The 15,502-nt window shown below is 33.7% G+C and overlaps 2 protein-coding genes across 2 annotated transcripts in view; both read right to left on the bottom strand.

Moving 5' to 3' along the window:
• Positions 1–15,502, bottom strand: part of LOC149896759 (protein amalgam-like) — a 152,786-nt gene that overhangs the window by 46,726 nt on the left and 90,558 nt on the right. The gene's annotated exons all lie outside the window — the stretch shown is intronic.
• Positions 12,397–14,740, bottom strand: LOC149896760 (uncharacterized). Its single transcript, XM_090117282.1, has 2 exons — positions 14,571–14,740; positions 12,397–13,086 (listed from the first exon to the last, which is right to left on the bottom strand). The coding sequence occupies exons 1-2, from the start codon at positions 14,701–14,703 to the stop codon at positions 12,422–12,424; spliced, it is 798 nt and encodes a 265-aa protein (XP_089973408.1). The 5' UTR covers positions 14,704–14,740; the 3' UTR covers positions 12,397–12,421.

Consider the following 15,502-nt stretch of genomic DNA (forward strand, 5'->3'; position numbering starts at 1 on the left):
TAATAACTATCGTGTTAAATAACTAAAACATTGAAACACCTGTTCCAAATTGCTTGCAATTTGCCAACAATCTGTTTACAAAACAGACACTTGTATCAATAAAATCAGGTGAAAAGATCGATCTACGATTAGCAATACCGATATATTAGATAAATACAAAACTATGTTATCAAAATAATCAGATGTACCATACATGACCATTATAAACAGACCCGATGTAAAGAACTAGTTCAGAAGAAGGAGGGTTCATAAATTACTGGTTAACGTTGTTTATTTTTTGGAATTGGGTTTTTAGGTTGAAATATTAGTATTAATGGGTAGTGTTACATTCTTTAAAATAGGGTAAAAGTGGCGTAATTCTATTTATGTGTTTGCATGTTTTAGTATTCTAATTTCATAATTATTACGTCTAACTGTTTTCGTTTTTGGTAAGTGTGTGAACATTGGGTTTTAAATACAAACGTATAACTACTAATCTATAACTATATAGATATATTTAAATCTTTTAAAACTGAAAAAGTCTTTTTATTAATGAGATTAAACCTTCTCAATCCTTATATGATTCTAACACATATGATTAATACAGCCAAAACTAAGTACACACATTATTAGTCACTCATTGCGATAAAGCAGCCACAGATAATACGAAAGTGAGAGGTGTCAAAGTAAACAATGACGTTGTATGTATGTTGACAGATGACATAAGTGTCAGTGTGACATTGCATGGGCGGTGGGTGGGCGGCAAATGTCAAATGTCAAATGGGAAATCGATCATTTGAATACAGTGTTTTAATTGTCATTTCCTCATATTTAGAACTAATTTTAATACTGATTTTAAATGTTTGCTATGTTTGTTCTTTCTAAATTTATCCACCTTCATAATCAACGATATACCTACCGTCGTATATTATGTAGGTATCATCGTCTAAAATTATCGCATACCAACATTAGTGTATACTTATACTTATTGATAAATTAATGTTTCTGTATATTATAACAATTCCCATTATAAAATGGAGGCATTAACAAAGAAAGTAGAAGAAAATTTTATTGCATCCAAAATTATGTAAATGAGAAATTTAAACTTGTATATATTTATGTCTGTACCATTGTCGAAATCAACACTCGATACACCTACAAAAACTAACAAAAAAAGCATGTGTCAAATTACGCGCCAACTCCCGACACTACAGATAACATATCGACGATGAAGTATCAATACCTCCTAACTAACATTTTAGCGATTTTCGTGTTATAGCATTTTCGTACTTAAAATAGAGTAATACATAGGCCCATAAAGGTCATTTCTCTGTAAACAGTCAATTTGAGCAAATATTAAAGTGTAGCAATACCTTATAACAAAAGTTGCGTCATTTTTGCTGGCAATATATTCTAACTACACCCTGACGCGTCCGCTCTGTTTTTAAGCACGCTTTCCTTGGGCTCATTTATAGTTTATTCCTGGGTTAAAAGTGGTTAGTTTGGCATGCTTTCAAACCAAGAAGAAAGTATCCTAATACGTGCTTCTCCATCAAACTCAACAAACCATCGAAAAATTGCCATTCTTGACGATTTTTTAGATGCTTTTCCAAAACTACCATCGCATTATGAGCGTAAAGATACCAACAAATTGTTCGTAGAGTCAATTAAATTACTAAGCATTGTACATGTTACTGGTATGACGAAACAGCTGCTGACCTGACGCCTAGCACTTTTGTTTCGTTTGTAATTAATTACCTGGAAAAGCATTGTGTTAGCCAACAGCTGCCTATTATTATATTTTCTGACGGATGCTCTAACCAAAATCGCCTATTTTGCGTGAGAGATGGAGGTGGAGGAAACCAGCTAAAACTGAAACCACCCGAGCACATGAAGCCAAGCAGCTTATGAGGGCTGCCGAAGGCTTCAGGGAGGGACCCGGGAGACCCCAGGTGTCTTGCCCTGTACTCCGCAACCCCCGTACATTCCATGATGACGTGGGCTGCCGTTTCCTCGGACGCCATGCATGCTCTGCATAGCGGACTGTCTGTGATCCCTAAATTAAAGAGATGTTTGTTGAAGGGGCCGTGCCCTGTGAGGGTCCCTGTTATTACACGTAGTTGCACTCTGCGTAGGTTGAGAATCCGACGTGCAAGTCTAGAGTCAATGTTTGGTAGGGCTTCTCTGGCTTGCTTGCAGTCAGATCTGCTTGAACATTCTTATTTTTGTGCAGTGCTAGTGAGCTGGGTAATCATCAGTCGGATCCAGCTTGCAGGTAGCGGTATAATGGGAAAAGGTCCCATGACCGGTGTTTGAGATGCCCTTCTGGCTAATATGTCAGCAGCATCGTTTCCTCGTGAGTTACTGTGTCCTTTTATTCATTATAGTACTAGGGACTTCCCCAGATCACATACCCTAGTTAGGGTTAGGTGCCACTTTAGAATTAACCCTGAAGTGATTTCATGGCTTTTGATTGCCATGAGTGCTGCTTTGCTATCCGATAGGATCCGAATCGAAAAGTTGTTACATTCCTTTTGATTATGGCTGAAGCTGCAAGTAGAAGTCCTAGGCATTCAGCCTGAAAGACTGTATTACGGGGTCCCAAGGGGTGCGAGATGTTCATGTTTAGGTCCTCAGAGAAGACCCCAGCACCCGTGCCATTTTCAGTCTTGGACCCGTCCGTGAAGATGAGTAAATCTTCGACGCTGTTGTGCTATGATGTGTTCACGTAGCTGTATCTTATATTTCCTGACTTGAACGCCAACTTAAGACACAAAGAAATTTACGTTCCGAGTGATTATGCCACTATAACCAAAGCAGCAAGAAAATCTCGTCCATATGAAGTTGAACAAATTAAAATAATGTTTTATATTCAAATCTTCGAGCATAATCACGTGTAGTGACAGGATTTTAAATCAAAATTTTACTATAGTATTGATACAAAAACCTAATATTAAAATTAAAAAAAATGTTGTAATCTTTAGAACAATTTCTTCTAAGTATATTGGCAATAAATTGTATCTAATAAATACGGCTTTCTGTTTCAATACAATTACAAGCAATATCTAATATCTGCATGTTTTTTTTAAAAAGCTTTGAAGTTACATTTAATAAATGATTCCATGATATCTTATATCCTTTGATAATGAACGTAAGCTAAAATAATAATTAAAAACAGTAACGAAAAAGAAATAAAACGTTTTTTTTATCTACTGAAAAATGTAGTTTTTGTAGTTAGTATATATTGACACTTCATCGTCGATATAGTATTACATTAACGGATGCACAGACAATGAATCGAATCGGAATCTATTTCGAATGACGTCCGCGTTGGCAGCGCGCCAAAGTCTGTTTTGTATAAATACTAGATAAATAGCCGATAAATACTTGTTGTCGTTCAATCGAATGTTTGGTTTATGTATTGCATGAGATACCTACGTGAATTGTACGTGAATTTTATAAAAAAAATGTTCTTCGCAACTAAATTCGATGATGCTCTTCAAACGGCGCGGGTGTTTGCACAGATTATAAACAACAACACCACTGACATAGACACCTAATAGAAAAAATTCCGATTCGTTTTATTTTTCGTATAATATACTTTCCTGTTTCGAATTGGATTTTCAAACATTCAATTTTCCAACCGGATAATATAACCGATTTATTGGTTTTGTAAAAAAACCGATTCGAAAATTGAATGATTAGAAATACTCTGCATTGCATCTTTATAAAAAATTTTATTAACATGAAAATATAAGTTTCTCTGTAGACAATGTCACGGTACATAGCTACATTACCATACGATTTACGTACTAAATAACTTTTGAATCATTCAATGATGAAACAATGTTTCGACTCCGAAAATATCATTCGTGAAATGGGTTAGGATAACCGGGTTACAGCTAGTTACGCAAATTCAAGTACACATGAATCTAATTGTAACGTACGAATAAACTGTACTATTTTTAAAAATAGTCGAATAAGAATTTCGACAAATTTTATGAATGTGAAAGTTTGTGAGGATGGATGGATTTTTGGTGTCGATGATATTTTTATAACATTACAATAGTTGCATATTATTTTATGGCTTAGAAGCTAATTTAATACACGGGCTATTTTTCGTATAGAAGAAAGATATCTCAATACAAAATTTAATATGTATTAGGTATATGTGCATAGTTTTAAATATTATGAATTACACACACACGGTCGGTTAATAAAGAGCCTGTTAATTTGCCTACATGTTATGACAAATGTCATCAAAATCTGATCAGCTGTTTTCGCGTTATAGAACACAAAACATAAATCAAACTTATCGTTTATGATATTAGTAGTTATTAAAAATACCTTCCTCATTCCAAAGCATCGAACAAAGACCCTTAGAAGAGTAATATCGGCATGAGTTGATCCAAGGGTTGTCAACTATTCTGTTAAAAATAAGTTATTTACTGTTTTTACTCCTTACATTGAATTTATATGAACAATAATGAAGAATATTGAATAATGAGTATGTCTTGCACTGGGCACGCAATAAAAATACTATTAAGATAATAATAGCCCCAAAATGATAAAACAAATGTCCTGTAGACATTAAAAAATATTTATAAATAAAGCAATTTTTTCTCTTAAACATTAGGTATAGTTTCTTGTTCTGTATCTAAACATATAGTCATTTTATATATATTTTTGGCAACCCTGTATAGTCCACTTGAGCATATAAAGGGTGTTCTGTTTCCGCACGTGGTCGGCGCGTGCTTGACTGAGTTGAGTGTAATTAGCTGCAGGCTTGTTGGTTTTATTGTAATGTATTATTGTTTATTGGTATTATTTCGTATAAATCGTATTTTTGTAAATTTTGGTTTGCGTATGTTGTCGTTACTCAAAGTCAATCAAGTAATTTTTTTTTATTCCAACGAAATTGGACTAAATTATTTGCTAAGATGTCAGATATGTTTTCCTCTTCAGTTAAATATTTAATATTTTTTTCAAGATTCATTATGTGATAATACAGAACTAGTCATAAACTAAATGATAGTCTTTGACAAAAAAAGTGTAAAAAAATGTGTACTTTCTACTTTACTGTATATTTTTGTTCCTTAAAAATGTCATAATTTCGTAGTTATTTGTTTTTAATTGAAATAACTAGGTAATCATTATTCGTGGGCGCTTACAACACTCTTTATTTGGTCAATAACACAAAAAAAACAATCTACTTTCGTAAAAAATATTAGCATTAAAATAAAAATGATAACTAAATCTGTTTCACAGAGAAATCTGTACGACTTATATGGAAAAACATGCACTTTCATTGACAATTAATAAATAAGAATACCACGCGAGCTTCTACATATAGGGATGTGTCGATAATTGACGATTCCGCTATGCGATTATAGTGATGTGACTGTAAAACATCGATAACATTATTTATTTGATGAAACCTAATATTATAATATGTGTTTGTTTTTATTACTTACACGCCATTGACAAATATTTTGCAATGTCTAGTACGAAATATTTTCTTTTTTAATAAACAGAATTATTAAACGAGAAAACAGATGAATATGAAATTATATCTAAGCAAACAGAAATCTAATAAGTATATTTTTTTGTTCTTAGAATTCCCTTTAAATAATATCTTCTTAATGAAGATAACTAAAATTTATACATGCCATCAGAGTAAGAAATTTACAGTAATTTATTGAACTACATAATATATTCATAAAAAGCAAACAGATTTGTTTCGTGGTAATCCGTAATAGTCACGCCCACAATGATTAATCAATATGGTTTTTTGCTCTCTAGATAATTAAGCTACAAAAGATACTAACGTTTGAATTATCGTAAGTAAATGTTACAGATAACCTTCTGTATAGTTTTTGAACGTACATAGTTTATTATTGAAGTAATTCTCTTATAGCTAACATACACAATCAATGCATTTTATCACCAATTAGAATCAAACTTATCAGTTTATCTATCACACTTCCTTATCGACGTTTTCTTTATCGACATCTTACCCACTTATCGATATCGATCACATCACTACACAACGAGTGCATCCATATTAGGTCGTAGGACGTCTATGTCCAGGTTTTTATCTCCTTTTGTGTTAACTTTCCCTCAATGACCTAGATACAGTGAGTCAGTATGTCGTATTAGAATCGAATGTTAATTTTACTTTCTAGTTTTTTCTGTCTATTTTTAATATTTCAGATAAGGCAATGATTTCTATTGTTGTTTATTGGGTTGACATTTTAATGAGCTTGATTCGTGCATATATTTTGACTTGTAAAGTGTCTCCAAAAGTAGGTTATTAAATTGATAGGATAATAATATCTAGAAATTTAAGGCGATTATAATGTTCATATGTGGTTTTAAACGCGATTTATTAATTTATGAGCTGATATTTGAAATGCTCAGTTAAGAAAGAGCTAGAGCTAGAGCAAGAGCATTATTTCGTGATCATTTCACTAAAAAGTGTAAACGAAAACCCGTATTCAGTGTTGTTCAGTATCAGAATATTGCATAGAATCTTTTCTAACACACTAAAACAACGAAAGAATGCTCTACGCCTGTTTACACTAAAATAATTTGACAAGGTGGGGTTAGAATGAGCATTCGCTCTTTTGATGTAGGTAATGCACCGTAATACTCGCGTTAAATCAAACACCAGAATTTACGGATGTCATTCTAATGTTATTTTTGTAATTATTCACGTAACATCATTAAATTTCGCTCAGAATTGGATTATAATTTATAACCTACTAGCGGTCCGCCCCGGCTTCGCCCGTGGTACATATTTCGCAATAAAAAGTGGCCTATGTCCTTTCTCGGGTATCAAAATATCTCTATACCAAATTTCATGCAAATTGGTTCAGTAGTTAAGGCGTGATTGAGTAACAGACAGACAGACAGAGTTACTTTCGCATTTATAATATTAGTATGGATGTGCTATTTATTTAAATAGGTTTGAAGTTGGTGCCGAACATTAAGCACTTAGTATTAAGCCCGTGCACCGACATCAAACCTTTTTAATAAATAGCACTGTATATAAATAATATGTAGTAAATAATAATGTCAAATCTTTTTTATTTCTTACTTTTCCGTTTTTGAAGTCGGTTGTTTTTAACGCAGTTATTTTTATTAGTGAATATTAAGCTTTCCGTGCGATTAGAGCTTTTTATGAAAATTAAGCTCTCCGTGTGATTAGAGCTTCTTGTGAAAATTAAGCTCTGCGTGCGATTAGAGATTTTTGTGAAAATTAAGCTCTCCGTGCGATTACAGCTTTTTAAGAAAATTAAGCTTTCCGTTCGATTAGAGCTTTTAATGAAAATTAAGCTCTCCGTGCGATTATAGCTTTTTTGAAAATTAAGCCTCTGTGCGATTAGAGCTTTTTGTGAAAATTAAGCTCCCCGCGTGATTAGAGCTTTTGTGAAAATTAAACTCTCCGTGCGATTAGAGCTTTTGTGAAAATTAAACTCTCCATGCGATTAGAGCTTTTTGTGAAAATTAAGCTCTCCGTGCGATTAGAGCTTTTTGTGAAAATTAAGCTCTCCATGAGTTTAGAGCTTTTTGTGAAAATTAAGCTCTCCGTGCGATTAGAGCTTTTTGCGAAAATTAAGCTCTCCATGCGTTTAGAGCTTTTTGTGAAAATTAAGCTCTCCATGCGATTAGAGCTTTTTGTGAAAATTAAGCTCTCCATGAGTTTAGAGCTTTTTGTGAAAATTAAGCTCTCCGTGCGATTAGAGCTTTTTGTGAAAATTAAGCTCTCGATTTGTCTCGATCTCATTTTGTCTGTACTCGATGACTAAGTTGATATGTAGCAAGTAACTTTGATTCACTTCCCGGTAACCGATTGAGCTGAAATTTTGTATACGTATGTAAATTTGATAGCGATGAAACATTATCATGACATGAAGCTGATTTGATGATGGAATCGGAAGGTGGCCTTAGGAACTCAGTAATATATTGACTCAACTTTATCGAGTTTGGGCTCGTTTGATTCGTGTTGAAAAATACACTAAAAAATATTAAATAAAAATAACTGCCTTAAAAACAACCGACTTCAAAAACGGAAAAGTAAGAAATAAAAAAGATTTGATATTATTAACTACTACATAATATTCTGGTATATATTTCGCAATAAAAAGTGGCCTATGTCCTTTCTCGGGTATCAAAATATCTCTATACCAAATTTCATGCAAATTGGTTCAGTAGTTTAGGCGTGATTGAGTAACAGACAGACAGACAGAGTTACTTTCGCATTTATAATATTAGTATGGATATTCGTTTATATCGAAGCAACACGCGAGCGAAACCGCGGGTTCCAACTAGTCATAAACTCAATGATGTCATACGTCGGTTCGTTACAAGTTAAGCCAGTGACTGTCGTGTACTGTTTTTCTGTATTACAACACGTTCGGCTAATTTTGTTCATTACTCTACAATTACGTCATTGTTAAATGGACCAATGCCAGATCGTAAAACTTGGTGGTATAACGTATTCGAAATTTGAATTCGGTGAATTTGATTTTATTGAGCCAATAATTTATAATATGTAGAAACAAACACTGAAATGGAAGTTGTTCAAAAAAATGGTTTTTGTTTTGGAAATTATGCGTCACTTTCTTTTCGTTATTGAAAATTATTATCTTAATATATATAAATCTCGTGTCACAATGTTTGTCCTCAATGGACTCCTAAACCACTTAACCGATTATAATAAAATTCGCACACCATGTGCAGTTCGATCCAAGTTGAGAGATAGGATAGTTTAAACATATAGGTACCACGGGCGAAGCCGGGGCGGAGCGCTAGTTGTTTTATATAAAGATGATTTTTGTACTTATGTTTATCCGCACACACATTTTAATTTATGTTTTAAATATTCTGACAGGTTTACCGATCCATAGAAGCTGGGATTCTTGACACTTGTGTAAATAAAAGAGTATTAAAAATATTTAATATTTACACTCACGTTCCTTGGATATACGCCCTAGTTTATTTAAAGGCCTTTAAATAAACGTAAACTATACAGCCCCCCTAGTCAAGTGGCTTTCTGTTAGCGTAGCGTTCAATAGAATAGACTACGAATGTATGAGATTGACGTAAACTGTAGATACGTTTATCTACAGACTAGGGGGGCTGGATGCTCAAATTTTTAAAGGTAAAGGATGAATGAAAAATTCTTTATTGCACACAAAAATACAAGATTAAAAAAAGAGCGATACAAGTTATAATATTTACAGAGGGCGGTCTTATGACTTATCGCTGTAAGCGATTTCTGCCAGACAACCCGAAAAACCATAAGAATTATATATTTTATGGTGGGTGGGTGGGTTATAAAAATAATACGTAACCTAAATGTAATGCACCACGCACACATTACATTTAGGTTACATATTATTTTTACTTTGTATTGAGAAAAAAATATCCAAGCCATGTTAAAACATAATCTTCATCCATATTGCTTTTGTAATTTTCGAATGATATAATTCAAAAAGCGATTTATTTTTTAACGATTTTAAAACCCGATTAATTATACTATAACAAAAACTTTACATAGAGAACGTAACAGTTTAACTAAGGTTAAATTAAGTATTAACCTTGCGGTTAAGTTGTTTATAGTTAACTCACGATCACTTGAAGTTAAATTTAACTTGAACTAAACGATGTTCTGTGCTTATGTTTAGATCACTCTCAAGTTTTAATTGAATCAATTTGAATCTAAGATGATGTTTTTAAAAATATATATTTTTGATATATATTTCGATAAGATTTGGGAAAGTTTGGATGAATATTCTTATCAATTAATTACGCTAGAACGATTGAACAGATCAAGATGAAATTTGAATAAGAAATAATGATAGACTGTCAAACATGTTATACATATTAGAACAACATAGAGTTCCGCTACACGATACGCAAAAAACTACGGCTACCTATCAAATTCTAAACGGTTACTTATTATACATATCCCTCCTTTTATCATGTCGGTTAAACACTCAATGAAACTCTACTAAGCTTACTTATATGGTTCCTGAAAATCATACATCCACATGTGTCGCACACCAGATGTGAACAGTGTCCATTGTATCACGTCACGATTTTCAGAATTAGTTGACCTATTTAACTCAAGATCGAATAGTGATTGGAAATGAGGTCTCTAAGCTAAGTAGTGCTTTGTCGGAGATGTTACGTCGATAAGTTTACTGGAGAAATTAGGTCGAGGCTTAGTGTTGATAGGAATTACGCTGAGTCAATAAAAACTATGAGTAGTTCTTTCTGTTCTGTTGTACAGAAAGCATTTCAGAAAGCTTTCTAAGAAAGCATTAAATATTAAGAGATTATATATAAACTTTAGCACGTGAACGGTTTTGATTGTAATATATATACATACTAGGTTTCCGCCCGCGGCTTCGCCCGCGCAGTCAAAGAAAAACCCGCATAGTTCACGTTCCCGTGGGATTTCTAGGATTGCGTCATTTTCCCGGGATAAAAAGGTAGCCTATGTCCTTTCTCGGGTATCAAAATATCTCCATACCAAATTTCATGAAAATTGGTTCAGTAGTTTAGGCGTGATTGAGTAACAGACAGACAGACAGAGTTACTTTCGCATTAATAATATTAGTATACATATGTGTATATGAAAAAATTAACAATTTGGTGATGAATCGGCTAATCATCACATTTTTAACATACGCACACACACACACAAAAGTTTACTATCGTTATATCTATCTACTTATTATTATGTAGGTATAATTAAATTACAATTTTGCTATACCTATATTTATTTACATCAATTATACGATGTTTATATTCTGCAGTGGACGTCCTGAAAGGCTGGCACGAACGAACTAACAAAGTACATATATATTAAACTTTCTACCTTTAAACAAATCCACTATTTGATAATTCTCGTAACGTATTACGCAATGGAAACACACGAGATAAAGCTTACAATTAGGTCACACCAGTACTGGGTGTAATTTCATAATTCATTTTATTTGCTTGTGTTTAACACATGGGGATTTTAAACGTTCTCTGGATAATTTGTATCTTGAAAATATCTTCACTATTTTGCAAATGTTTATTTAAAAACATTTAAGCGTATAAAACTCGTAAAATGTTACAGTTAACAGATAATTTTTTAATTTTCAGGAATTATAAAAACAATTTGATGCTTTCTTCTTCCTTTCATTGAATCTTATAAAACTATCATCGCATTTTATCAAAAAAGTATATATAAAAACATTATTTTATGATGAATTTAATAACTCATTATATTTAGGTACCTAGTATAAGCAATTTATATGCTCGATAACTATTAACATAGCTTTAAGATATATTCAAGAGGAGAGTGAACAAGTACATTTTAGGGAAGCGCGCTCCATCTTAGGCCACATCTCAGCTTACCATCAGGCGAGATTGTGGCCAAGCGCTCCCCTATTGTACAATAAAAAATAAAAATATTAATTTGGTTAACTTATCTGCTAGTTGCAGTTACAAAAAATGTATGAAAATGTTCGTCAAAAGATGTTAACTATCAAATAATAATATCTAGTTAAAAAAAACTAAAAAACACGCTTTTTATAGAAAACCGAACTAAAAAATAGAAAATTTTATCAAATTAGTGTATTGTCATCGGTCCTCAATAAATCTACAAAGTTTGAACGAAATCTGGCCGTTTAAAGTGTGTCAAAATCGCGCCCAAAGAAGTCGGTTACAAACATACAGGTGAAGCTAATATAAAGCGTGTAAAAACGAAAGTTGTCCTTAATAATTAAAATTGCATACACAAATAGATTCCAATAACCATCACAAACGCATATAATAATTGTTGAAAATAATTTCAGAGCATTAATTTGTCCGGTTCAACCCAAAAACAATAACGAAGCCAATTATTGACCACACCTTGTCTCCCGACCGTGACGAATGGAGGTAAATTGAGATGTTGTAGTAGGGTGGCCTTAACTATATTCATATATGTACAAGCTGTGCCGCGCGGTTTCACCCGCGTTTAAAAAAAACCCGCATAGTTCCCGTTCCCATGGGATTTATGGGATAAAAGCTATCCTGTGTTAATCCAAGTTACCCTCTATGTGTGTGCCAAATTTCATGAAAATCGGGTTAGTAGTTTTTACGTGAAATAATAACAAACATCAATCCATCCATGCATCCTCACAAAATTTCACATATATATAAGCGCCAAGCGGTCTAGCGGTCCGCCCCGGCTTCGCCCGTGGTACCTTCATGTTTTATCTCTCAAGTTGGATCGAACTGCACATGGTGTGCGAATTTTATTATAATCGGTTAAGTGGTTTAGGAGTCCATTGAGGACAAACATTTTGACACGCGATTTATATATATTAAGATTAGTAGGATGTCTCCGGCAAATAAATACATTTATTCTTTAAACATACATTTATTACATAAAGCACTAATGGTGTAAAAATTCCGGTTTCTGATCAACACAATCATCACTAAGTATCGGTACTTCACTATTACTCTCTGAAAACGACGGACATTCGTATGGAGAATCTGATGCTAATTGCTGCAATTCCATTTCTGACACCAAACAAAATACCTTATTTTTCGCCACCGCTTGTAAGTATGGCGGAAACTTCTTAACCGTATCAGATATGTTTAAGAAAAAGTGATCTAACGCGTCATGCGATAAAGGCGGGTTTAGCTTGTCTCGGAGCAATTTTTCGATTAACACAGATGATGGTGATAGCTCTCGCTTACGCTTTATTATCTTCGCCCTCTTTATATATTTTGTTTGTGGTTCATCTTCAGCGCATTCTTTTGATGTTGTAGCTATACTATTATCAAGGGGATCGTCAGTTCTAGGCAAGAGCATGGATTCGAATTCATTGTATAACTCTTGTTTTTCATCTACATCTGTATATTGTTTATCTTCGTTTGTATTCTCTATTGAATCTTGTACTTTCCTTTCCAAAAAAGGAGCTACGAATGCCATTTCACTTTCATACTTCCACAGTTTTATGTTCTTCATCGCTTGATCGGTTTTAACTTTTCTTTTCTTTAACGCTCTTCTATACGCGTCTCTGAGAGCTTGCCATCTTTGCTTACATGATACAGCTGGAAAATAATATGTACTTTAAAATCAATAATGACTAATAAATAAATATTTAACTTAAGAGCTGAGAACACAATTAACCCATTGAGCCCCGAACGGCCCGATCGGTCCACGACACAATAGATTTTCTATTGTGTCTGTGATTCCGGGGCCTGAGTTATTGAGCAAGATTCACGCTACACCAAATATACGATCAATTTTTTTATTGTAAAAGCTTTTAGCCCGCGGCTTCGTCCGCTTTGTGTAAAACGTAATATGTTTATCCCCGATTTCTAGGAATCTACGAATGCTACCTGAGGTTATCATACCTTTTTACATAGCTAAGAACATGCACATGTTTTTAAAAACATCTGCAGACACATTTTCATAGAGATTTTTTTCAATATCTTTGTTTAAAAAAAGTTCAATATCTTTGTTTAAAACTTAATTACTTTAATGTTATTATTTTTAGTTTAAAAGCCATTTCTTTGAATTGTTTGCTGCGATATGGATTTTTATTGCTGAGAATTATTGTTTAACTCAACCTTTACATAAAAACTCAAAAAAACCCAGACCAAACAAGTGAAATAAAAAATTAAACGCTAAATGCGACGATAAAGTGGCATTTTCAAGAAAAAAATTAAAATTGCAATAACTCTTCAACGGCTAACTTTTGGATATGGTATTATAAGATCAAATCAGTTTGTTTTGACCCCTACTACACGCTCTTAACAGGAATAGGTCGACTTAACCTGTAACCCTGTAGGTATATACTAATATTATAAAGCTGACGAGTTTGTTTGTTTGTTGAACTACTGGTCCGATTTGAAAAATTCTTTCGGTGTTAGAAAGCCCATTTATCGAGGAAGGCTATAGCCTATAGGCTATATATCATCACGCTAAGACCAACAGGAGCGGAGCAATGCGGGTGAAACCGCGCGGCACAGCTGGTAAATTATATACTAAAACCTTCCTCTTGAATCACTCGTACTATTACAAAAAACCGTATCAAAATCCGTTGCGTAGTTTTAAAGATTTAAGCATACATAGGGATAGAGAAAGACTTTATTTTATACTAAGTACCTAGTGATTGTATACTTTTGTATGAAGTGATTCATGCGGTCATGCCTGACCGTGGCTCGGCCGTGCACGGCCCGGCCCTTGCACGGTGTAGCGTGATACATGCTTTATGATCTAAGAAAAGTCATTTTATTTAACAAATTATTGCGTTAATTTTATTATTTTGTAATGTATTGCAAATGAATACAAAAATTGATATTTTATACTTTCTGAATATTATTTTTACATGAACTCGTTGTCCGGATCGGTATTCCTGAAAAATTTACTTATGCCCTATAAAAGGAGTCTAGGTCATCGAAAGGCGGAAGGATAATAAACGACTTTGCCTGTATTTATGTGTTACATAGAAAAATATTGTAAATGTACTCTACTTACCTAATCTAATACACTTACACTTTAATAAACATAGTAATAACAAAAATCCTACCGGACTGTTTCATTTCATTCCCGATTTCTTTCCACGCTATTTCCTTCTTGATATTATCCATATATTTTGGGTGTTTTAAATTATATATGAATTCATATTTACGAACAATTTCAATCAGTTTCTCGTCGTCCATTTTATTTACGAATACGTGTGACCCGTTCGACTCACGGTAACAAACTGGCAACGCCCATGAAACGCGTTAGCAACGGCTATAGCACGCGATTATAACCCGTATGGTCACCGTGCGGTGATAGTTAACGAACTAAGTTGTCTGTAGAGTCTGCGCGGTCCGGCAACGTCGCGTATCGGGCACGGAGCGTTGCGAATACCCCTACCACGAGTTAGCAATCGATTCTTGCGTACTACATAATATTTTCGACTAGCTTTCGCGGCTTCAACCGCTTTGTCTAAAACCTAATAAATTATATACTAAAACCTTCCTCTGCATTCACTCTATCTATTAAAAAAACCGCATCAAAATTCAAAATCCGTTGCGTAGTTTTTAAGATTTAAGAATACATAGGGACATAAGGACAGAGAAAGAGACTTTGTTTTATATTTTAGTGAGGTAGTGATGGTACTACTACATTCGATAGCGAGAAACGAAACGATCTCAAGAGCATTTGTCAAATAAGTTACTCATGGTACCGATTATTTATTATCTATCCCCACTAATATTATAAATGCGAAAGTAACTGTCTGTCTGTCTGTTACGCTTTCCCGCTTAAACCCCTCAACCGATTTTGATGAAATTTGGCACAGACAATCTTTAGACAATGAGAAAGAACATAGGCTACCTTTTATCAAAACACCACGCGGGCGAAACCGCGGGCGGATGCTAGTAGTCTATACAAAGTACTATATGACGTCACTTGCTAGTAGTAAGAATAAAAAAATATTGTGAAGTATCAAATGGAAGAGCTTTCAAAGCA

The sequence above is a fragment of the Colias eurytheme genome, chromosome 27 (assembly GCF_061535395.1).
Source record: "Colias eurytheme isolate Ceu_HAF_F1 chromosome 27, ilColEury1 Martin Lab GWU primary, whole genome shotgun sequence".
NCBI lineage: Eukaryota > Metazoa > Arthropoda > Insecta > Lepidoptera > Pieridae > Colias > Colias eurytheme.